This window comes from Arachis duranensis, chromosome 7, assembly GCF_000817695.3.
Source record: "Arachis duranensis cultivar V14167 chromosome 7, aradu.V14167.gnm2.J7QH, whole genome shotgun sequence".
In the NCBI taxonomy this organism is placed as follows: Eukaryota; Viridiplantae; Streptophyta; class Magnoliopsida; order Fabales; family Fabaceae; genus Arachis; species Arachis duranensis.
In genome coordinates, this window is record NC_029778.3 from 15,256,887 (window position 1) to 15,283,331 (window position 26,445).

General features: G+C 31.5%; 1 protein-coding gene across 1 annotated transcript in view; it reads left to right on the top strand.

Annotated features, from left to right (window-relative positions):
• The window catches only part of LOC107458011 (autophagy protein 5), a 4,924-nt gene extending 1,084 nt beyond the window's left edge, over positions 1-3,840 (top strand). The window contains exons 3-8 of the mRNA XM_052251512.1: positions 17-83; positions 557-646; positions 743-830; positions 2,060-2,203; positions 2,317-2,414; positions 3,401-3,840. Coding sequence (XP_052107472.1) covers positions 17-83; positions 557-646; positions 743-830; positions 2,060-2,203; positions 2,317-2,414; positions 3,401-3,718 — 805 coding nt within the window. The 3' untranslated portion in view covers positions 3,719-3,840. The remainder of the gene's footprint in view (positions 1-16; positions 84-556; positions 647-742; positions 831-2,059; positions 2,204-2,316; positions 2,415-3,400) is intronic.
• The last annotated feature ends 22,605 nt before the right edge of the window (positions 3,841-26,445 follow it).

Consider the following 26,445-nt stretch of genomic DNA (forward strand, 5'->3'; position numbering starts at 1 on the left):
TTTATGTCTCCTACAGGTATATACCAACTGGAGTTCTTTTTGATCTACTATGTGTGGAACCAGAAAGGCCGTGGAATTTAACAGTAAGAACCTCCTAAAGCTCTCTAGGTTTCCACTTTTCCTAATTCAATGAGCATGATGTTTAAAGTGAAGGTCTCAGTGGAGACTACGTTTTGAATTTCTTCCAGTGTCCTCTCTACCGGATATCATGCTCTCATTAAAAAGTTATCTTTTTCAACTGTTATAACGAAAATGCCTGAACAATAAAAAGGGCTGCCCGGTGCAAAGCTTTCCGCATTAAGTAAGCTACGAGAAAGGGATGCACCCCAAAGGGTATAACGCAGACAGCCTAACCTGATGCAAGCATCAATGACTGATTTTTCCAATCAAATTACATTAGTAAGAATACATAAAAATTTCGAAGGGCACTACTGAGAAGATTAAGGTTGCTTTTCCAAAATTGTTTTTATATTCCTCATGGAAATCCTTCTCCCACATCCAGAGAGCTATATCCAAGGTTTTTGCTATATTCATTCTTTGTGCCTTTGCATTGTAGGTACACTTTAGAGGATATCCTAGTAATTTGTTGCTTCCTTGTGAAGGTGAAGACAGTGTAAAGTGGAGCTTTATTAACTCACTAAAAGAGGTTAGTTTGTGATTTGAGTTTTCATTCCAAATATAATATGTGCGAGGTGTTAAATGCTCTTATTTCCATGGGCTAATTTTTTTCTTTTTAATGCAGGCTGCATATGTAACAAAAGGGAACTGCAAGAATGTCATGAACATGTCCCAATCTGATCAGGTGGAGCTCTGGCGCTCTGTGTTAAATGGTATGTTTGCTAACTGCTCTATATTAAAGCCATAACTGACTTATGAATTATTTTTATTTAGTTTTTCTGTTGGATTTCCTGAATGTGTTTGAGAAGGAGGATTGTATTTTTACTTAATTTCAGTGAAATAGATATTAACTACAATTATTTCTAGAGTTAAGTGTTGTGGCATTTCCCCGAACCTTTTTAAAGTGGCGCTCAAAAGCTGATGAGGTAGGTGTATCTGCTGGTGGAAGGTTATGATGGGGAGTCAATATGTGTAACACAGATGTTGATAAATTTCTGTAATGTAGTTTGTTACCTGCAGACAGATGTTCATACTGGTTTTTTTTCGAACCCTTACCCTACAATCGATGGCTGGATGCATAATTATAACGTTTCATTTTTTTTCTTTTTTCTTTTTTCTTTTGTCTGGTAAATGAAGCACGCAAACTCAAGCTTTGTAACGTTTAGGATAGTGTCTGGAATACTAAAAACTAGCTGTTTATGATTGAATTGAAACCAAAGTGAACTCATCAAGATTGAGTTGCATTTGCTCTGGAGGGTCAATTTTAGTTCAAGCTTGGCTTGTTTTGCAAATTGGTCAATCTCAAGTTCTTTGTCTGCATATAGATCTTCATCTACATAGAAATGATTCTCAAGGGTTTAATGAGAGAAATACAAGGGCCTTTCTCATTATAGGAACAATTATTTGCATGGATGCGTTGATTTTCCTTTTAGGAAGCTATCCGCGATAAATTCCTTGATTTGTGATCATTCTGCAGCTTGCTTGCTTTTGGTGTAAAGGCCATAACAATTTTTCAGGGGTTTTTCTAAATAATTTGGTCAGAGATTGAAAAACTTTTGTTACACTGGTGGTTTTCTATTTTTTTGCTGTCTGTTTTCTGCTCTGCTTTTTGGTTTGAGACGATTCTCTATCCTTCTTTATTTCTGCAATTCTATCTGCTTAAATCAATTTCTTCTATAAAAAATCTTTCTGTTCAAAATAAAAAAATATTCGGTCACACGGTTAACTTGTACTTCTCCAAGCACAATGTTGCAGGTTGCACAATCAATAAGTAATACAAAACTGACCGAACACTATTTGGCCAAAAGATTCGTAAAAGATTGACAAAATATAACATAACACTTAAATGCACAAATCACAAGGTCTATATATATACCATTGAGTGGAGAATTTCTTAGCTGATTTCTTACCTTGAACTTCTGTCAACACATTCATATCACAGGTAATTTGGAATCTTATCAGCGGGTGTCATCTAAGCTTAAGCTTGGAACTTTTGAAGATGAATATACTGAAAATATTAGTGCAGTCTCAACTGCGTCTCAGCAAAATAGTGGGGAGGCAGATGCTGCTGCACAAGTGAAGAGTGGTGAGAAAAAGCTTTATGTAAATAACAAGTTTATGTAATTAAAAGGAAAGGACATTACTACGTTGTTCTTCTGAAACTTATTTCTGTTGTTAACCTCTGCTGTCTGTTGTTAGGAAGGATTCCTGTTCGGTTATATGTATGGACTGTCACTGAGGACTTTGATGATTTAGAAAGTGCACCTCAAATTGATAATTGGGACAAAGTCCATTCTGTTAGCTGTGCACACTCACAAATGGCGGAAGGCACAAAAATCAGCTATAGTTGAATGAAGTTGTTGTTGATGACAAAATGAAAGGTCGGGCACGTTAGAAAATGAAAATCTTATAATAAAGAGTCCTACTGAATATAATAACAAAATATATAATAATAAGACTTTTGAAGAACTTTAATTCATCATAAAGAACATCAGGGAGAAAAAACCCCTGGACAAACAATCTAAAAAGGAAAAACCACAGCTGAGGATCAGCCTGCATGCTATATCCCCAATAATTGAGAAGGAAAAAAGTATAATATGAATTTAGAGGGAAAAAAAACTGGGTTAGCTAGGAGCTATATAAAAAATCAGAGACATGTAACCACAAAATGAATTGAAGACTAATTAGCTGAAACAGAAAACAATATCCCAGGAAAATTTGAAGATGTGTAGCAGAGTAAAATATGTTATCATTGCTATTTAAATTTAAGCTGCATCTTTTCCTCTGGCTCTCAGTTATCCCTTCTGCACCTGTGTTGAGTGTCATACGCCACCCGAAAAGAATAAGCCTGCACTTTTTAAAGTGACTTTACCCTGAGATTTTATGTCATATAACATTATGATCCCAATTCATCAACTTACAAATTATCACAAATATTTATTTGCAATCCTTCAACAGCAAATTCATTTTTGATGATCTGTTAACATTACAGCTGCTGTCATAAGTTCAGAATTATTTACATTCATATTTCATGATTTCATATTATTGGTGAAAGATTTCTGGTTTTAGATTTTTTATTTCTTAATATGTTGGGAAGAGATGGTGTTAAAGCAATGTCATGTTTATATCCCACTATTTTTAGGGGTAGCGATTCATCAGTTCAATTACTACCCTACTAGTTCTTTTTAAATTTCTCATGATTAATAAGTATCATTATGCTAGTATTACCGTCATTTCCATTTTCCTACATTGTTATTGATGTCATGCATGTCTGTTATATCTATTTGGTGCAGGCAAATACTTCAGCTTAAATGATGCAATCAAATCCCTTCTTCCCGAGTATTTTCCAGGAAGTTCCTTTGACAATTTAGGAGATGCAAGCACCAAGCAAAGTGTAGGAGATGAGCGAGAAAATACATGTGATCCTGACTCATCTTCCCTTCCTCTCGAGAATGCCGAAATCAAGCTCGTGCGCATTCAAGGCATAGAACCATGTTTGGAGATACCCTTTTCTTGGGTAGTTAACAACTTAATGAACCCTGAGTATTTTCTTCACATCTGTGTTTGCTTGAAAGTTTCAGAAGCCAATGCATTGCAATAGGTTTTGAATTTAGTTGTGCTAGGAAATATAATTACTGGAAAAATCAGAAAGTTACAATTCTTTTGTACATAATTGTACAGAACCAAATTATATTCATTTCACAATTCGTTTGGTTTTTTCTACTTGAAAGTGTAATATATGTTAACAGATAGTTCTTTTCCCCTTCCAATCAATGGTACTAGTCCCTCCATAAGACTATATTCCAATTCCTATATTTCCTTTCTTACTATATTCCAATTCCTATATTTCCTTTCTTCCTATGAAACATGGATACTTCGCTGAGTTGTTGTGTCTGTGTCGGATATATTTCAGACAGCATGTTCATTGACATTTGACCGACTGTCTTTTGTATTTAACCATCTCTTAATAAAAAATAAAATATCCTTTCCTAAATACACTTAGACACCTAAATATCATTATGTGTTAGCGTGTTTAACTTTATTTTTAATTTGTATTATTAAAATGAGTTTAAAAATATTATACATTATTATTTATTAAAATGAAAGAATATTTTAAATATTTAATATAATTTAAAAAAGACATCAAAAGTAATTAAAAAATTAATTTATATTTTAACATTAATAAAATATTAAAATATGAATAAATTAATATCTGTACATCATAGCGTTCTTCCTTTCTATCACTGAATTGGTTGAAATTTAAAAGGGCTACTCCGCAAAATTTCGTTTTTATATTTGTTGTTGAGGATGCATGCCATTATATGTTTAAAATTATATTCGAGTGTGTTATTCCCAAACTATAATGACAATAATCAATCCACTCGCTTGAAGCATTGCTTCATCCGACCATTTTATTTGTTTATCTATTTCAACTTCTCTCAAATATTCCAACCTTTACATAGAGGATAATAATAATAATAATTGTTCAAATTTTTCCAAAAGGGTAAGCCATCAAAATTAACATGTCAAAGGGAAGACACAGTGTTTTAGATTTTTGGAGAAGCCCATTTTGTAGAGTAAAAATTGAATTTCATCTATAAAAATTTGTTTCCAACTTAATTTATTCCAACAAATTTCAATAAATCTAGTTTGTTCCCACAAATTTAACACGGTATTCAATAAATTTTTGTTATCATATTATTAGGTAGCGTTTAATATAGAGACAGAGACTAAAAGACTGAGATTGAGAGATAGAGACTAAGAGATAGAAACTGAAATAAATTTTAATATTTTGTTTGGTACAAAATGGGAGACATAAATTGAAACAAGAATGAAGTTCTAATTTAATTTGTACAAAGAGTAAAATTGGAATTAATTAATTGAAATAGAGGTATTTTAAATATAAAATGTTATTAAAGTTTCAGTTTTCATCTCTAAAAATCAGTCTCCTGTGTCTCTATTTTTTGGAAGTACTGAAATATTGAAATTTTAGAGACAGAGATAGAAATTTTAGTACCAATTTATGAGCCAACAAACATAAAAATAAATCTCAATCTTACAGTCTTTGTCTCGGTATCTCAAAACAAACGCTACCTTAACTAATGGTACTTGTTAGCTCCTTAACGAAATGTTGATATTAATGTAACGACTATCACGCTAACGCCAACTTCATTTGACAGATAAGGAAGAATCAATACCCTTCAACTTTTCTAAAATCGATCGGTTCTTTCCACCAATGATAATGTCTTATGTCTGATGCTAGTCATTTTTGAGAATCTCAATGCTATTATTATTGGTGACTTCTTGTGATAGCTGCATTTACACATTGTTTGGATATGTGGAAAATGAAAGGAAAGAAAACTTTTGAAGGAAAAATGAATGGAAAACTTGTTTTACGTCGTTTGGATGGAAGAGAAAAGAGGATAGAAAAGAAAAAAGTTGCGTGGGACCCATTGAATTTGTTTTCACCCATAACCTGCAAAGAAAACTGGAGAAAGAAGAAGAATTAATAGCAAAATGACTTATATACCCTTGAGTTGTTTATGATTTGTGTATCATTTTATTATATAATTTTTTGGCAAAAAAAAATAGAGTTAGTTTTTTTTGTTATAGCATTTAAAAATCATTGAACAAGGAAGACAATAAAAAAAATATTTTTGAAAATAATATATTAAAATCTTGAATATTAAATTAAATAATTCATTTTTTTAGAAAAAATAACTTAAATACATTAGTAATATATAATTTATATATAATATAAAAAGGGTATTAATGTAAATTTACTATACTTTCATTTTTTCTCCTTTTAATTTTCTTTTCATCCAAACAAATAAAAAGTTTCTCTCTATTTTCTTTCTACTCATTTTCTCTTTATCCAAACAACATATAAAAAAATTTACTTTTCCTTCTATTTTCTTTCTTCTCATTTTCTTTCCTCCTATTTTCTTTTCTTTCATTTTCCATCCTACATCCAAACATACCCTTAGTTATTCCGCCATACAGATATTTAACAAAAAATATTTAGAAAATAATAAAAAAATAATCTAAAATAATCTTTATATTTTTTAATTATCATTTGAATAATTGGATAATATTAAATATAATAGGCGTATAATTATAGATATTATATATCTCGAAATTATAGATGCTAAGTTAAATAAGATAATTTTGAGTTATTATTTTTCTGTCATTATCATTATTGGATGTTAAATTAATATTAATTATTACAACTATGTTATGCTACATACAAAATCAGCCACTAAATTAATTTTTTTAAATAAATCAAATAAATACAAAATTTTCACATATAAATACACGTATAGAAATTTACATTTTTTTCCTTTGTTACTTATCCTCAAGAGGACGATTTCATAAAGTATGTATCATATTCTTATAGAGGACGAGATAAGTAAGAATATGCTAAGAACGTAAACTGAGATATAACACAGATTTTTCACTGAACGTATCTCGTTTGAAGTGAGGATGAGATACGTTCATAAGTATCTTTTTTTTCGTTGTGTTCAGTGAGGAGCTCATATATGTATATCTCATCTGAGGATGAATTACGTCTTTCATTTCTTTGATTTCATTTGTTTTTGAAGTTTTGGAGAGAGTTTTACTTCTTGGTGAGTTTCTAATTCATTTACGATGACGCAAGTACATCTAATGTATATCAACAGGTTGAATAAGCTCACCCACATTGCAGGAGCGCTCAATCATGAGGTTGGTACTTGAATAAGTATAGTATTTCAATTTTATTTTTGTTAAATCTAAGTGAGATACATATGCTCCAAGGATATCTAACTGAGCTCTGCTTGCATCGACAGTAGTACTTCAGGCAATCAGAATCCACAATCTTGTACTTTGCATCCTGCTTGATACTATAATTCTTCACCACATATGAACAACTTTTCTGTTTCTAAGCAATGACCCACCCTGAACTTAACTCCCTCATCCAAGTTGTAATCGTCTCCTACTCACCAATGTTGCAAAGTGAATCCTCCTCCATCGCATTAAGATCCAATGTGTGATAGTGGCAGGTCTAGTATACTCAGACTTTATCCAGTACTCCTCACTTGTTACTGGCTGGATGCGGTGCTCATAAGTCTTTTTAATAGACTCCATACATAGCCAAGGATGCACATGATCTTCAGAGTTATGATGTCTTTTTCTAGTTGTAGCTATAGCATGAATGCATGGCATTCCTTTACAGCAAGGCAACAATAAAATGACATAAGCAATGAAAACATCAAACAGACACATAAACAATAAAATTCACAGCATGATCAGCAGTAAGACTAATTAGTGAGTTGCCATCTGTTACATGAGCAGCTATGCTTGATTAGATCCACATCCGCTTTAGAGCTCTTGTAGGCCACTTCAAAATGTTTGCGCTCGTTATCACCAATCCGCTTTGCATTTCATTTGTTACTTGGTTTGATGAGCGTCTTCAACCTCTTCTCTTGCATTGGCGCAAGTTTCCCTTCGTAAGTCCCTAGCAGTTTCTTGTGTTGAACCATTCAACGCATGATATAGCACCACAATTTCTCACACATTGTGAGTATTGGTTCTCATATGTACTTCACCACCTTTGCATTGAAAAACTCGCACATGTTGTTTGTTAGGTTGTCGACCTTCAGATCATGGCTGAAGTAGGCTCTAACCCAAGTAGCAGGATCAAACTTCATGAAGTAGGCCTAAGCATCCTTGTTAACTTCTTTCAGTCTTTCCATGGTTGACTTGAATTCAGGGACAGTAGTGCATCTTGCATAATCCCACACTATTTTTCTGATATACAAGTCTTTGAAGCAGTTGATAAAATTCTTCCACATGTGAATGGCATAGTTTTTGACATGTGCATTAGGTATTACCGCTTTCAATGCAGGTAGCAAGCCCTAATAAAATTGAAATAATCCTTAATTTGTCAAGTTTACAAACAAATACAATTCACACAAGGACTCATAGAATGCAGAAGAATTGACCAAAAATGAACTAACCTTCTGTTGGTCTGACATAAAATTTCAACTATGGTTGCTCATATCACCAAGATCTTCTTGTAAAAGTGTTAGGAACCACTTCCATGATTCTTTCGATTCAGATCTTGCAATTGCATATGCAACCACATAGAACTGGTTGTTAGCATCCTGTGCGACGGCCGAGAGTAATTGCCCCCATGATAGGGTTTAAGAAATGCTCCATTCAGGTGAAGCAGTAGACTACAACCACTCTTAAATCCGAGTTTGTTGGCCTCAAAACAAATATACAATTTGTCAAATGTAGGGGGTACTTGTGGTTGAGGAATTACGTTTAGCAATGCAGAAGACCCAGGATTACTTATGTGTATCTCCAACAAGTAGTTCCTCAATTTGCCATACTGTTCCCTTTCATTGCCCATCATCCTCTCTCTTGCCTCCTTTACAGCTCTATACACCATTTTTGGATATGCATTAAGGTCAAATTCTTCTCTCAGAAAATTAATAGCTTCATGAGTGGTCATATGTGGGTGTGTTAGCATCCTTTTCTCCACATTCTTGCTAATCCAATATTAATCAGCTGCATTGCTTCCCAGGTCCCTAGCACAAGTGTGTTCATTTTTATATGTCTTCACTTGGAAGCATTGTAATTGCTTATTGTAAGACAAATGGGTAATCCAAGGACAATCTTCATCCTTGTACCCAACCTTAACTTTTTCTATGTCATTCTTGATCCAAGCCAACTCCTTTGCCTTCAGCAATAAAAGTATATTTTACAACCTCTTTGAACCTCTCAATTATAGCAAATCTTGTTCCAAGTTCAAATTTTTCTTTTCTGAAACATACTTATCATTGAACTCAGGCCAATGATGTTTGTTTCCCTCATCCTAAGATGAAATAGTTGTATATAGCTCCTCAGATTCATATTCCCACACAATGTCAACATAATTTGTGTCTACATTACTGACATAGTCTAGAATTGCTGACTTTGCAACCCTAGTTCTATTGGGCTCCTTTGCAGACCTAGCTCTATTGGCTGTCTTGCAAGCCCACCTGTGTCGGGCTCATGAGTAGGCCCATTCTTTCTTGCATTAGACTTGTCCTCTAATTCACACGTCTTGCTTGTTTTTTTAGTTGTTTGTTGGGCTGAGTCGTTCTCTTAGAGGAATCAGGCACTTGTTTTTTCTTTCCTTTGGCAGCTATAGTCCTACTGACACCATTTTCATCACTCTCATTATTACTTTCATAATCGGGAGGTGGAGGTGCATACAGCTCATCCTCCGCACTCTTATAACTATCATGATCAGACAACGAGTGATCCAATTCCTCCACTTGTATATATATATATATATATAACTCATCAGTGTCTTTGTTTTTCATCTTAGCTTGCCGCATCTAGTTGATTCCTACATCTCCCCTCAGTACATGTAGCACTGACTCTATATCCTTACTCTTTTGATTATACCAGTATGCCTCCTTGTATGCTTGATATCCCAGTTCTTTAAATAATGTTATCAAATCACCTAAATTTACAAAATCCAAGTCCATTGGTGGAAATATCTCAACTTTATCATGTAAATAAACTAACTCACCAGTAGGAACCTTTGAAAAGTAGCTCTATGATGAAAAACAAGAATAATAAAAATATCATCCATTAACAATATTGTTCATCACAAAAAATCCAAATAGTTAACAATGAACCAAACTTATCTACTAGGATTAGCCCTAAACATTATTAAACCTGCACTTACCTAAACCCTAAACCCCACATAACCCATCTTCTATCTCCCTCACTAACTATATTATCCAGAAACCACAACCCACGACATGCATAACAAATAACATTAGAACGCACAAATACAATAAGTTTCGAAATAAAGATACTTACCAGTATACACGACACCCTAAACTACACCAAAGAAACTTCACTGGTGCTACTTTACACGAAAACGGCAACATGAAAAAGATCAATCATTGTATTTTTTGGAGAAAAAAGATCACATATATGTTTTAGGACATCAAGTAATTGTGTGAGATTCATATGGGCTTCTTCGAAATTACATTTAAATATAGGAACTACACTCAATATTCTAAAACAGTGACATTTTAAGCGATAGAGACCTATTTGTCCCAAACTTTTTCCGTAGTGGACACATAAAGCTTCCTCAACAACACCGTATCAACACATAAGCACATAACACACCAAATAAACGTCACATAAACTGTCTCTGTTATATTTAAGAAAACATTTTGCATGAAAAAATCCATCTATCATACATTTTAAATAGTGAGGGACAATTTTATATTTTTTAATTTTAAAAAATGAATTTGTCCATGAATTAAAAATTCAGAAATTAATTTATCATTTTTCCTAATTCTTATTATATGAACTTTGGAGACAAAACTTCGAAAGAAATGCAATTTGCAACTTATTGAAGTTGATCACCTTTCTCAGCGGCAAGAATTAGATTAGAGATTTACACTTTTTCAAATTTTCTTAAACAATACAATGCAATTTTATAATATTATTTCTTTTTTTTTCATAATTTTCTGCTCGAAGCTTTTGATCCATGTGGGGTCTTCAGTATCCATATCCTTGTTTTTGGCATCCAGGTTTCAACCTGAAAAAGATATGCATAATGAGTTTCCTTTCGAGAACAATATTCTTTACATACATGCATACGTTGTTTTCAATATAGGATCGGAGTAAATGTGATATTTTATTATTATTATTGAGAATATAAAGAATATATATAATATAATTAGAAAAATTAAAGCCAAATAAACATATATTATACACATCAAAATGTCGTGTGAGAATTCACCGACAGACCGAACTTCTCTTTTCAACACACATATAAAGTATAAACCATTATTGATTAATCATTGCCGATTTTCAAAACAAAATTCAATGACATTCATATTTGTCCTATTTTTAATATATATTTTTTCTTTTTTTGTTCATATATTCTTCCGAGCTGCCGAGCTAGGTTGGATATGAAATCAAACTATGTTTTGCATTTCATGGTATGTTCATATCCATATTTGGTTGTGGTTGTGTTGTGAATCCCCAAATGCTCATTACTGACATTACACAAAGTAAACGCTGAACTTTTTAAGGTGTTTTTTTTTTCACAATAACTAAATTATATACCTCATATGATGGTATCCGAGGTTAGATTTCTCTGTGAATTCAAACATAAAAATATGATACGGTAATGTGAGAGAAAAACAAAAAAAAATAAAATTTATCTTATTTAATATTTATTAATTATTACAATAATTAATAAATAATAAATAAAATAAATTTTGATTAAATTTTTTTGTTATTAAACATTTTTTATATAATATTATTACAATAATGTTCTACAATCAAGTTAGCTAATTAAGTTAGTATAACTTATTTGACATCTACAAGCCATTATCTTTAATTGTTTTTTGACTAAACACGTCATTATACGCATGTAACTGTCTTTTGATGGCTTCTTTCTCTGTGGATTTCATTTTTTTTTAATTTTTCTGTGTTTTTCTTCTTTTCTTCATTCCTCATCTTTCTCTTTTATTATTGTCGTTGTCATCACTGCCACGCACTACCTCCTCTTCCTCCTCCTCCTCCTCTTCTATCATCATTATTATTATCATCAACATTATCCTTTTCGTTATTGTCGTCTTCTTCTTATTATATGTATAACAATTCAAATTCAGAATACACCAAACACTCAAACAAACTCAATTTAAAACAAGTTCAGACCAGAATGCACCAAAATTAAATTCTAAATGCCCTGAAATTAAATTCAAAATACACCAAAATTACTAAATGATAAATCAAAACCCCTTCCCATTCTTCATTATCATCATCATCATCATCTTCTCCTCCTCTTCTTTTTTTCTCATCTTTCTCTTTCGTTATCATCATTGTCACCACCACCACATTACCTCCTCCTCCTCCTCTTCCTCCTCCTATTCTCATTTGAATTTCTTCGATCTCCTCCTTTTTTCTCCTCCTCCATCATCATTTTTATCATCATCATTATCGTTATTGTCATTATCGTTATCTTTTTTATATGTATAACAGTTCAAATTCAAAATGCACCAAAATTCATTAATAATGATGACACAAACAAACTCAGTTTAAAATAAGTTAAGACCAAAATGCATCGAAATTAAATCCATAATGCACTAAAACTCAAATCTAGAATGCACTGAACTCAAAACTCCTCCTTCTCCTCCTTCTTCTTCTTCATCATTATCATTATCATCATCGTCTTCTTTATTTCTTGTTCATCATTTTATTCTTATTTTACTTTCTCATTATTCTTCTAGTTTTACTCTCTTAACAAAAATAAAAATAAAAAAAATAACTACATGAAAAACACTGGTTAACATCGAATTTATCGTCGTCCTGTATTTGACAGTATAAACGGCATCAAAAATCTCTTACCGACGAATTTTTCGTCAGTGTTTTCAATAGATTGTCCAACCTGAGTTGATGATTATCATCGGATTAATGCAACAGTACATCCGTCGATAGGATTTTTCTTTTTTTCTTTTGGCACAGTTTAGCCACAACTAACAGTCAAATCAAATTAAAACTCTTGTTAACGAAATTGTTATCAGAAATCTAAAATTAGCATAAATCAACAAATTATTTTATTAAAAATAAATGGTATGAATACAATAAAATATCACAGAAGTAAAGTAATGTACCCTAAACAAACAAAAATGCATAAAATCCTAACCCTATAGATCCTGATAATCGTTGTTGTCGTCGTCGACGTCGTGGTCCCCCTGCTAAGACGGCAGAGTAGAGACAAACAAAATACAGAGAGAATGGATTACCTACTTTTAACGGTGAAAGTGAATCCAACCCTTTTATTTCGAATTCAAAAATTCAGAATGAACCAAACCTCCCCAAGTAGGATTCGAACCTACGACCAGTCAGTTGGCGAAGGCTTCTTATTCCGCAACAATGAAAGCACTTTTTCACTTTTTCATATAATAGGGTATTTCACTTGGAAGGCAGCCCCTACAGCAGCGTCGCCACTGGAACCAGTAGCGCTGCTGCCTCCAGCGCGCATCTGCTGGTTGTACTCCTCCATCTGCTGTCGCAACCGATCAAATTGCTCCAACTTCTTCGTCAGGTCCAAGCTGGTGGCAACGCATGCAAGAATCTTTCGATACCTCTGCTCAAACTGCTCCTGCTGCTGGTGAAGCTCCTATGTTAGAGCTTCTGCACTCCTCCATCAGGTCGATAACTTCCTAGGGATCAGTAGGGCTGGTGGTAGAAGCAGAGGCAAAGGAAGCTGCCAACACTAGCACTACTAGGCGGCTAAACTTGCTGGGTCGCGACCTCCAACCTCTGTTGATACTCCTCCTGCAGCACACACTTTAGTTGTGATTAGGATAATAGTTAAATAATTGACTTGAAACCAAATAATGTTGAAATTTTGGATTAATTATTTAAACTCACATAATGGGCCGCCGACCGCTCGTCAACAAATCTCTCCTTGTTTGTCTTCAAAGTATGTGTATACTTGAAGGTCTCCGCTAGTGTCGCCTCACGAACCAACAACTTAGACCATAAATTAATATATCAATCAAACAAGTAAATATTTATGAAGCAGGAAATCTTTATTCTAATTTCGAAAGCATAATTTTAATTTTTTTGAATTCACTGAAAATCTTATAAAAATTTTGACAGAGTCTCCCCTGAAATTCGAATTTATCCACTATTGAAGGTTCCATCCAAACCAAATTAACATCATTATTTTCACAATAAAGTATTTTTCAAACAATTTCAGCAGCAAGAATGAGCAAACAGTTAAATAATCCAATATTTTTCAGTAATCTCAGAGCCTAATCTAACATATTTTAACCTATTCCAACCACCTAAATCCACTAAAACTAAAAATTAAACACCCTAAACTCTACTAACTACTTAAGTAACTTGATAATGAAAAAGAAAATTAACACCCTAAACTCTACTAACTAATTCAATTAACTTCTATAACATAAAACAATGTCAAAGTTCTTACTAGTCTCATCTTCATCTTCATGAAGGTCGCCAACCCACCTGTATACCTCGACGACTTGGGCGAAGCCCTGTTGATGATGTTTGTCAGACGACGATGCTTGAACTCCTCGTTATCTCTAAAATGAGCATCCAGGTCACGCTTGATGTTTAGGTGGATCCACATCGTCAAGTGGTCTTTTCCTTGACAAACATTGCTCATCATCTGCTAAATGTTTGTCAGACGACGATGCTTGAACTCCTCGTTATCTCTAAAATGAGCATCCAGGTCACGCTTGATGTTTAGGTGGATCCACATCGTCAAGTGGTCTTTTCCTTGACAAACATTGCTCATCATCTGCTAAAAATGTTTTCCTGCTCAGTGGTCATAGATCTTCCAAATCATGAGGTTATATTTCACATTCCATATGAATTTCAATCGCACAAAGTGATTCACCAATATTTGTTTGTTGGAATAAAATACAGTTCAAATACAGTAAATTAATTCTAACCAAATTGGTTTTTTACCACCCACTTTTGAAACCAGCACTCTCTAGTCTCAACCGGAATCTACGTGTAGGTTGGCCACGGGTGATCGTACATAGACTTCATGACCCCGGATATCTCCTATGTGCAAGCATTAGGGTTCGGTGCAAACCTTTCAGAGAATAAACCGCACATTAACAATCAAATAAGATAAACAAACTTAACATAAACAAACTTAAGATAAACAAACTTAATATTAAAAAATTAAACTTACGACTCCATGCCATCGAGCCAAATCCTCAACCGGATGACGGGCGGTGGTGGTGGGGCATCTTGCCCGGGGGCATTGGAGGTATCACCCATCGCGGGCTCTATCGACGTCATCACTGCATCTGCAGGGGCCATAGCAAAAGGAGGAACTCAGTTCGGGTTTGGGACCATGATAAATTGCTGGTCAGATAGACCCGCATGTGACGTCATAGGGGTCAACGGGGTATCCGGGGTAGAGAGCGATGATTGGGCAGCCCTGGAGAATTTGGTGGAAGTCCGCCATCTACCACGACCACATGTCCCACTCAACCTACCTCTGCTACCTGTTGTGATGTCTGTACAGTGAATACATTAATAACATAACAAACACCAACAAATAATAACATAAGAAGAAATTCAAGAAATAACAAATAATTCGAAAAGTGGTTTAATTTAGTAAATAAAAAAAGGAAATTACATAATCTTTTAGTTTCAAAATAATTAAATTATACTTTCAAATCATTCTAACTTTATTCTATCTTATTTTCTATCTTATTTTCTTTTCAAAGTATTCTAACTTTCATAGCATTCTAACAAAGCATTCTAATTTTGTTAACAATTTTTTAAAATATTCTAACTTTCAAAGCATTCTAACAATCCAGAAATTATCCTATGCAAACTCAAGAAAGCACAAAATAACATGATAAAATATCACTAGTAATGCATACGGCAAAATGCTGTAATTAATCGGCATAAACTAGCAGTTTCAGGAGCAATATGAAATAGCAAAATAAGCATTAAAATAGTAATTTCTTAACAAAGCAAAGCAATTGCAACCAGTGAATCATCAAAACAATTAAACATTGCTCAAACAAATTCAGCAACAATTCTTCAGCCAAATTAATAGTAAAATGTAAAAATTAATTATTTAGACTAATTCAAAGAATCCCAGCAACAAAAATTGACAACCTCAGATAATAATTCCAAACACATTGAATAGAGATCAAAACCTATCAATCTAACTAAATTATCCTAAATTAACCACCTAAAATCAATTTATAACAGAAATTAATCTACCTAAACTAATTACTAAAAATCAACTAACTAAACAAAATTAAGATTAACTAAGCAGAAATTAAACAACGTAAAAAATAGATTCGATGAAAACCCCTAACCACATAAAATCAACTAAAACAAAAATTAATCTAATTAAAGTAATTAGAAGAGAGAAAAGAGAAGAGATAAGAGAGAAAACTTAGAACAGAAATAGGTGGTTCGAACAGCGATGGTAACCTTTCCAGCGGCGGCAAGACAGCAGCAGTGGAAATAGAGAACAAAGGAGGGGGAGTTTCGAGAAGCGGCGGTGATAGTCTTTTCAGCGATGGCAGGGTAGGACAACAGCATCGGTTGGAGCAGCGGCAACCTTTGTAGCGGCGGTAGGGGGCTAGAGAGACTGAGAGGTTAGAGAGAGAGAGGAAGGTGAGAGATTAGAGAGAGAAACCAATTTTAAAATGTTAGGGGAAGAGGGTTCATGGTTCGAATTTAGTACACGATTACCGATGGATTTACCGGCGGATAAATCCGACGGTAACGCGGTACGTGTAACCAAAACGCAACGTTTCACTAAATCAGGTTCAACGTCAGATTTACTCGCCGGTAAATCCGATGGTAGCTAGCGCGCTAGAATTTATTTTTTTCTTGTAATTTTTATCGTCAACGTTACCATCGGAACATCAACTCCGATGGTAATATTTTAGGGTGACAAATTTATTGTCAATTCTGACGGTAAATTTGTCGAAAAAAACTCGCCGCTAACGTCCGATGCTAAATCTGACGGTAAATTCGACGGTTCTTAGTTTTTTTTGTAGTGAATCAAACAAAGAAGAAGAAGAAACATATAATACTACAAAATCACTAGGAAGAGGAAGGAAAAAAGAAAAAGAATGCAGCAACAACAACAGCAATAAAAGAATGACGGCGAGAAGGAAACACGCAAAGAAGAAGGAACGCGAAAAAAGGAGGAGAAACGCAAAGAAAAAGAAGGAGGAAGAAATGAATGTGGGAACATTCACGTAGTTGGAGCGTGTAATCACTCTCTCACTAATTAAACTGATTTTTATTGCGTTTAGACCAACTTAATTACACTTAGTTGCCAAAAAGATTTGGATATGTAGCATGACTTATATTATTATTAGAGTAGTTGGCGGTTTAGCAAGTATGGTAGTTGATAATAGTAATTGTATTTAGGATAAGAGAAAGTATAGGTGAATAACGTAAGTGTTAAACAACGTGAACAACAGTTTAAAATAAGAATGATTTAAATCAGATTAAAAATTAATTAGATTTATTTAAATTTTTGAATTTGAATAATTAGGATTAGTTAGTTACATGTTCTAAAACACACTGTGACTCCTTCTCTCTAACCACACCGTGACCTTACGCAGTTTCCACCGCCACCGGAGAGAGTGCCAACCCAAGGTGATCGACGAAGCTGCAATTGCTGCCAAGCGTGCCTTTCCTTTCGAGAACGCCGCTATTCCTGTATCCCGTGCAGTTGTAGCCGTGGGTTTTTCACAAACTTCTGCTCTCGCTGTCACTACAATTCACGACACCAGAACTGTCGCTGCAGCTACTCGTGACCACTGAGGGCGGCACCGCTGCTGCGAACCCAAGCTCATTACCTGTTTTTGGTGTTGAAGGTATGCTATTAGAACCGTTGATGGAGTCATAAATGAATGAATGAGTTTCTAATGCCCCATCGTCATATATCAGTGATCATTACAATCAATTAGATGGCAATATTGTGAATTTGAGCATTGATGAGGGTCAACTTGATGATAAAGTATGCAGCGAAAGTTTTATATGTATACGGATGTTTATTTTTTATGCAAATAGGATGTTTGTTCTTCATGTAAATGGAATGTTTGTTCTTCATATGAAACGGCTCACTTGACTTGCACTCGGGATTGGTGACAACAGGAGATGACGACGTTGGGGTACTTTTTCACCGGTGAGGGGGTTGCGTGATAAGATAGGTGACGGACAACTGGTTGCGGTAAAAAGGGAATTTTAGTTAAAAGAGGATATAATTAAATTAAAAGAAAATTAGATAAAAATGATGGATTTAAAGTGAGAATAAAATTAAATAGTTAGTGGACCTGAAACGCAATTCGTTATTCATATTATTCGTATCTCTCCTTATTCACTTAGCGAAATTTTATTGTTATGATAATAATTGCATATTTTTATGATAGTAGTTATATTGTAATCTATATATAGCTTGTAAATTAATCATACACATGACCAATCGAACAAAGATAACATTTTCTTTAGTTTCTCTCTTGGATTTTATCAATTCTATCAGTTATAATTTTATATATTACTACTAATAATTTACCTTTTATGATACGTACTCGTTCGATGTTCGTGCGATTCACAGATGATATACATTTTCCCATTTTTATTTTAAATTCAAACATAAAAAAATATATCAATAATATATATACATATAATGCCTATTATATGTTAATATACATATTGTGTCTATATTAATTTAGAAAAGATTAAAAGTAAAATGGTTATTTGACGAAAATGAGAGATTTATCTCCAAACTCATAATTCTAAAAGATTAATGTTTAAAAAAAAGTTAATAACTTTATAACTAATGACTTTGCAACGAGTTTTTTTCTTCTTCTTCTTTAAAGTGCCTAATTAATAATAAGAGATTGTTAAGAGAAAAAAAAAAGAAAGAAAATTCAAAATCACAGTTACACTCATCATTTGCCAAATTTACTTTTGCTGATATAACCTTTTTCGTTATTACTATCATTTTTTAAATTAAAAAGTACTTGCATAAACTACGTAAATATGAATTTATTTAATATAATTTATCAAATATTCTCAAAAAAAAATTCTATCAAATAATAAACATTTTTTAATTCTTCACATAAAAATTTGAGAGCAGTACTTATTATCAAAGTTGTTTTTCCGTCTTCTAATTCTGTTACTAATTTGAAAAAACAAAAAAATATATATTTAAAAGTTTTGTTAATGAGTGTCATTATTTGTTAAATAAAAAATATAAAATATTTTTTTTTATTTTTTATGAATATCCATTACCAAATATCCTTTACGGTAAAAACGTTAATCCAGGGATCACTTTCATTGAAGGAGGCGTTAAAGGGATAAACAAATTTCATGAAAGGGACGTGAAATATAAATGCACCTTCCTCAATTTTTTTTCTAATTATAATATAGAACAAGTGTAATAATTCGTACTATATATGTGATAAGATTGAAATTATAATTTTAAGTTGTTTTATTAAAATTAATTTAAATTATAATAATTTAATTAATAAAAAAGTAACATATTATGTATTGTTCGTTTTTTCTTAATCTAGTGTTAAGTATATCAACTTTAAAATAGTTATTAATTAGTTTTAGTAATTTACTTTTTCAATAAATCAGACGTATATACTTGATGTGATCATAAATAACATGGTAATACTTTTTACCAATAAATTTTTATATGTTATTCTACCATGAAGTAAGAACATATCAAAATCAGTTTAAAATAAATAACAAATTATTAGAGAATTATAATGCACAAAGTTTTTTAATAAATAGTAAATAATTTAAAACCACTAATATTTATTTAATATACCATATGCTAATACTAAGAATATTTTCTAAAAAGATATATTCGTAAAATATATATAATATAATTACAAATATAACATAAACAAATATGTTAAATAAAAAGTTAAATCAATATGCTTACTAATGCCTTTATTAAATTTTGCAAATTGGAGAATAAGTATGTATTTGGTTGTTTGGTGATCACATAAATAATTAAATAATTGAGTTATAAATTGATCTCAGAGTGTGCATCTTATTTTTTCTCATTTCTAAATAAAAGCAAGAATTAAGTGAAATAAGTAGTAATATATAATGAAAATGATAAAATATTTTGCATATGTATAGATAATTGTTACAAAATAAAATTTTATTGTGAAATATTAAAATTTCACATACTCCAAATCATGAAGATCAACCACAATATAATAGTCACTTCTTCCTATTTTTTATCATGATATAAGCTCTTCTTTTTCGGTCAAGACTCCAATAACATCTAATTGAAAAAAATGAATTAAAAGTATCAAATTAAGGACAAATAAATGAATAACATAATAAATTACTTATAAATTAAAAATTTTTTACCAATTTATTTTATATTAAATGATAAAACTAACAATATATTAATAAAATGATATACCTTTAAAAAAAGTCGCAATACAATTTTAAACATTTGCATAATTTAAAACCACTAATATTTATTTAATACACCATATGCTAATACTAAGAGTATCTTCTAAAAAGATATATTCGTAAAAATAGATATGATATGATTACAAATATAACATAAATAAATATGTTAAATAAAATATAAACCAATATGCTTACCAATGCCTTTGTTAAATTTTACAAATTGGAGAATAAGTTTATATTCGATTGTTTGGTGATCACGTAGATAATTAAATAATTGGGTTGTAAATTAATCTAACAGTATACACCTTATTTTTTCTTATTTCTAAATAAAAGTAAGAATTAAGAGAAATAAGTAGTAATATATAATGAAAAAGATAAAATATTTTATATAAGTACAGATAATTGTTACAAAATAAAATTTTATTGTGAAATATTAAAATTTCACATTCTCTAAATCATAAAGATCAACCATAATGTAATGGTCACTTCTTCCTATTTTTTTTATCATGATATAAATTCTTCTTTTTCAGCCAAGAGTCAAATAACATCTAATTAAAAAAAATTAAAAGTATCAAATTAAGGACAAATAAATGAATAACATAATAAATTACTTATAAATTAAAGAAATTTTATCAATTTATTTTATATTAAACGATAAAACTAACAATATATTAATAAAAGGATATACCTATAAAAAAGTCGCAATACAATTTTAAACATTCGCATAAATAAACTATTAAAATTTATGCTATCGATAAAATGATGCTATTATATAATTTTTTGGCAAAAATTAAAATAAAAAAACAGTTTTGTGTAGATTACTACAAATTAACTACATACCAAATAAGTTAGATTATTAATTTGTTTGCATGAGCAAGAAAATTGAAATGATTGTTAGGAATTTTACGATTATCGACTATATTTATTATACGTGACTTCTTTTTAAAAGTTATTCTATACACATGTGTAGTCGAAATATAAATTTCGCTTGATTCTTTGATCACAAAATCTGAGAAGACATAGACATTCCTCTCAATCAGTTCATTCTCAAACATTTTTGTCAAATAATTTTTTATTGAACAATAAATTTTATCACACTGTAAAACAAATTAAATATAAAAACTATTAAATGGCACTGTCTTTGATTGTAAGGGTTTACTTATCAAATAAATTTAAAATATAAATAAAAAATATTTATAAATTGGACCAAGCATCACTTGAAAGAATGATGAAAAATAATCAACTAACTTTAACATTCATGAGAACCATTTCTATATAAGTCGTCTTGCATTGCTCTTGTCAAATTTGGATGGAATTTTCTATAAACTTATAATTCTTACCTTTATTTTCCAAAATTTTTCATTATATAATCTACCATAGATAATACTATTGATATAATCGTAGCTAGTGACCATTAGGTGTAACAACCCCGTTTTTCGAGTACGCGAGATCTTTTCTGAAGGCACGGATTTCTTCAGAAGATCAGTAAAGGGAACACCTCTACTGTATCATCAAGCATCTCAATCCTCATTGTCATTATGTCATCTTTAAGCTATAACCTCTTTTGGGACAAGCTTGACAATGCAATCACGAAGAACCTAGTTTTTGAACTGTATTGATTGGCAGTTTTGATTCTGATTTTCGTAAGTAGTCTCAGTTTGACGAACCGGACTCGATTCATGAGAGAAGAGATATAATAGTATAATATTATAATTACATTAGTATTAGAAGATGCTTGAATGATATTATAAGGTTACCTGATCTGTTTTAGTTAGAAATAGGAAATCGGTTTAACCGGGTTCACAGTTTACTGGTGCAGCTTAGCACCAGCACTCTCTGATGACTTTAGCAATGCTAAGGCCTCATCATACATGTTCTATTCTCATAATAAATATGTTACTAGTGTCATTTATGCTAGTAGCTCAGAAAATAATTTTTAGAGATGTTTTTACAAGTGTTCCGATACACCTAGTTTTAGTAGTTATACACCAGAGATATTTTAATATTATTTTAATCCACCTCCAAGCCAACCAATCACAACTCACCCTACACCCCCAAGACCCCCAAGGCTGCCTCATTTGCTCATTGTGGCCGAAAATCATCAAGAGAAAAAGGAGAGAAAAGTTCTTGGTTCTTAATCTTCAAAGCTTGATTTCTTCTGAATTAAACTCAAATCAAAACTCCAATTTCACCAAAATGATCCTCTCTTCTCATCTACTTAACCATATAACATATCAAGACTGAAAATAAGGTGATATGGTTGTCTCCCTCCCTCTTCAATTCGGTTTTCAAGGAAGCATGCTTAAAACATGTATTTTCTTGATGTTCTTTCTTAGATCTCGTGCTTACCTTACATGTGAGCCAAGAATCTTCAATTTCCAGCATGTTTAAGGTGAAAAATTCCTTCCTAACATGTTGATTAAAGTTTGGTCAGTTGAGGTTTTATGGATTCAAAGTTGTTCTTGATGTGATTTAGGAGGAAAAAGTATTTAAGGACCACCTGAAAGTTTAACCGAATTAGGAGCAGCAAAATCAGGTAGGGTTTGACGAAATTAATCTTGATTGATTGTGTTTGAGTTGTGTGATTATGATATGGTTTGGCTGTGCTTGAAATTGATGGTTTATATGAGTGATTCTTGTTAAAATTTTGGTGAAAATTTGATGAAATTTGATGATATTCAACTTTGAAATTATGTTCTTCATGGCTACTGAAAAAATGAAACCCTAGGCCTTAAATTAGGGTTCAATTTATGTTGAAATCATGTAGAAAAGATGTGGTTTTAGTGGCTGGGAATTTATTATAAATTATAGTAAAAATTGGTTGCTGAAAAGACTGAAAAATGGGTAAAAATAGAGAAAGAATCTGAAGAATTTACAAAGAACACTTTGAGTGTGATGAAGAATAATGAAGAACAGGCTTTAGATCTTTAAAAGGATAAGGAAGTAAAATTTTTTGTGTTTAAGGGGTTATTTGGTAATTTCTGAAAGTTAGGGTGGTTAAAGGAGAAATATTAAAAGTTATGGGTGGTAAAAAGTGAATTTTAAAGGTTAAAAATTAAAGTGGGGTAATTTTTGAAAATTTAATGATAAAACAATAAATAATAATAAAATATTAAATAATAATATTTAATTAAAAATAATATTTTAATAAAAATAATAAAATAATACGAAAAAGGCAGTATTCTGTAAAAGCCTTAAAAAGACAACTTTAAGCGCAGAATCTCATAATTACTTTCATCAAACACTTAGGGAGTGGTAATAATATGTTAGTGAGGCAAAGATAAAGGAAAGATAAAAAGTTAAAGAAAAGATAAGAACAAAAGAAAAGTCTGTAAAGTTTTAATAACAGAAAAACAAACAGAGATTAGTGAACGAACTAGTGGAACATAGTTAGTCCTTGAGTTACGACTAGGGTTAGGTATTATATGAAAAGTTAAACTGTTTCAGTATAGATTTAATGAACCTATACTTGGGACAGGCTAACTATTCATACCAAAATTTACATAAGCTTTAAATACATATGTTAAAAGAGAAATCAGAGCAGAGTAAATAAACACAGAGAACAGAATAACCAGAGAAAAGTAAAGAGATACATAGAAAACAGTAACCAGAGCAGAATAAAGGGATACATAGAAAAGGATAATCTGATACAGAGAAATGGTTTGAGTTAAGATGTTGTAAAAGTAAAAGCCGTAGAGTTTGTATAGTATGATTGAACAGAGAAAGAAAGAGGTACTGCATAAGAATGTGAAAGTGATGATGAATAATGAGAATGATAATGAATGATGATAATGAGAATGGTTATGTAAGAATCTGCTGCAGAGAGGTAGTCAGATAGATGGTGGTACGACCACTGAGAGCGCTTCTCTGGGATACTTAGTTATAATGCTATTCTGTATGTCAGAGGACTCTTACAGAGGTATCGAGAAAACACAATTAGCATACACTCCTGTAAGTCAAAGGACTCTTACAGTGAGTGTGTGTGTGCGCTCCTGTAAGTCAAAAGACTCTTACAGTGATATAAGTTAACTAACTCCGCCATGCAAGTCAAAGGACTCTTGTAGTGGGTTGCTAGTGCCGCCCTGCAAATCAAAGGACTCTTGCGAGGAGCATTGCCAACAGGGAAGCCTTACCTGGTCAAAGGACTCTGGGTAACGTCGGGAGCGGGTATGTAACTGATAAATAAGCTCATTACCTGCACTAGGGCTAGACATGCATCATACTTAGTTGTGCATTTCTTCTGTTATGTTTGTTGTATGAACGTATGCTTTCTTTGTTTGTATTCTATTCTTTGTATTTGTGTTTTATTTTCTTGCATTCTTTTGTTTGTGTTCTGCTTTCTATTTTCTCTATTTTCTCTATTTATCTGTGTCTTCTGTTTATTACTTCACTGTATTCTGCTATTCATTTGTGAGAAAACACATAATTAATGAACTTAACTAATAACTCCGGCCCTACTAAGAACTCCCCAGTTCTTACCCCTTCTCTCTCCATTCCCCCTTCAGATGGAAACAGGAGTACCCTTCTGTAATCTGTTGATGACTGTTTCGCAAAGAGGATTCCGCTCTAGGTAGTCTTTTGAGTCTAGGGTGAATCTCGTTCTCTTTTTATATGTATATACTGTGAAACCAGCCAACACCTGCACCCCGTTCATATACGCACTTTAGCCTAAATCCTATTTACGAGACTCCTGTTATGTGGCTACTTGACGGAGTATCAGTGGAACATCATATAGCAATGTATGATCATGTAGTGGAGTAGTAGACAACCTTCGACCTTTTGATGACATTCGACTTGACTTGAGTTTTGAAGACTTAGAACGTACTTTTCCTCAGTTTAGTAGTTTAGAGGAAATAGGTGAGTATAGAGTCTAGGCTAGCCTGGGTGCCAGCTTAGGGACTTCTTGGACAGGTCAGGGCCTAGGATGTTGTATGTATATATATGTATATAGTTATTATCTAGCTATATTTAGGGGTGTTCTAACTAAAGATCTTTACTCTAATAAAAGTTGGATAACTTAATGTTGTCAATTGCTTGACATGTACTTATGTGTGGTTGATTATAACTGTTTTATTTATTATTATTTGTGAATTGATTATGAATGATTCTATTTATTAATCCAAAAGTTTTCAAAAAAAAGTACCTCGCAAAATAACTACGTTTTTAACAACGAATCATGCTCATATGATAAATAATATATAATAATTAGGAAGACAAATTCGTAGCGCTCAGTTTCCGGTATGATCTAGATATATTGAAAATTGGGTCGTTACATTAGGTATGAAAAATAAAAAATTAGAAGAAGAACAATGTTTGAATTATGAATTTTCTAAATAATAAATAATTGTAAAAATTCACTATTACTCACATTAATTATATACGGTAATAATTAGCCAATATTTTTAATGGAGATACTTGTTACAATTAGGTAAAAATTATGCCATTATATTTTATTAATCTTTATGATTAATTTAATAGAGATACTTGCTCATTATATATGTTATCTATATTAATTATATGCCAATTTTTAGGAAAGAGCTAAAAGAGGAGATATATAAATATATATAATATTATTGCTATATAGGAAGCAGATATAAATTGCAAAGTTCTTTTTTATTATATTATACAACTTAAAATTATAATATCATGTTACTATTAATTGTAGATATTTGCTACAATTATATCAAATTTAATTATGACTCTAAATAAATAAAATATATAACAATCAATTTTTTTTACATTCAATATTTACTGTAAATATAAAAAGTAAAATAATTAATGAATAAAAATAAGAGTAAAAAATAAAACATTAATTAAAATTTAATTTTTTAAATAATTAATCTTGTGTCCATGCAATATATATAATTTAACAAAAATGTTATGATTGACAACCTTTTTATACCATAAAAGAAACACTATATGTAATTTTTAGTAGTACAAAAATAATTATAAAAATTAATTATTGATATTGATATCAATCACAATTTATTATTGATACCCTAATCCTTTTTGAAATATGTTTTTCTTTTTTCAAATTCAATGCATGTACCGTCTAGACATTTTTTATTATTATTATTATTATTATTATTATTATTATTATTATTATTATTATTATTATTATTATTATTATTATTATTATTATCTACTAATTGATATCAAATTAAATGAGTTATCATTAATGTGTGCATTAACTATCTACTAATAAAATTATTGTACATGAATCAATTAATACAATTAGAATGATAAAAAATATTGATAATTGATAATTAGTTTAATAATGCATTGACACCTCATTTTCATTAATTGATAATTTATTAAATATTAATTTTCTATAATTATAAT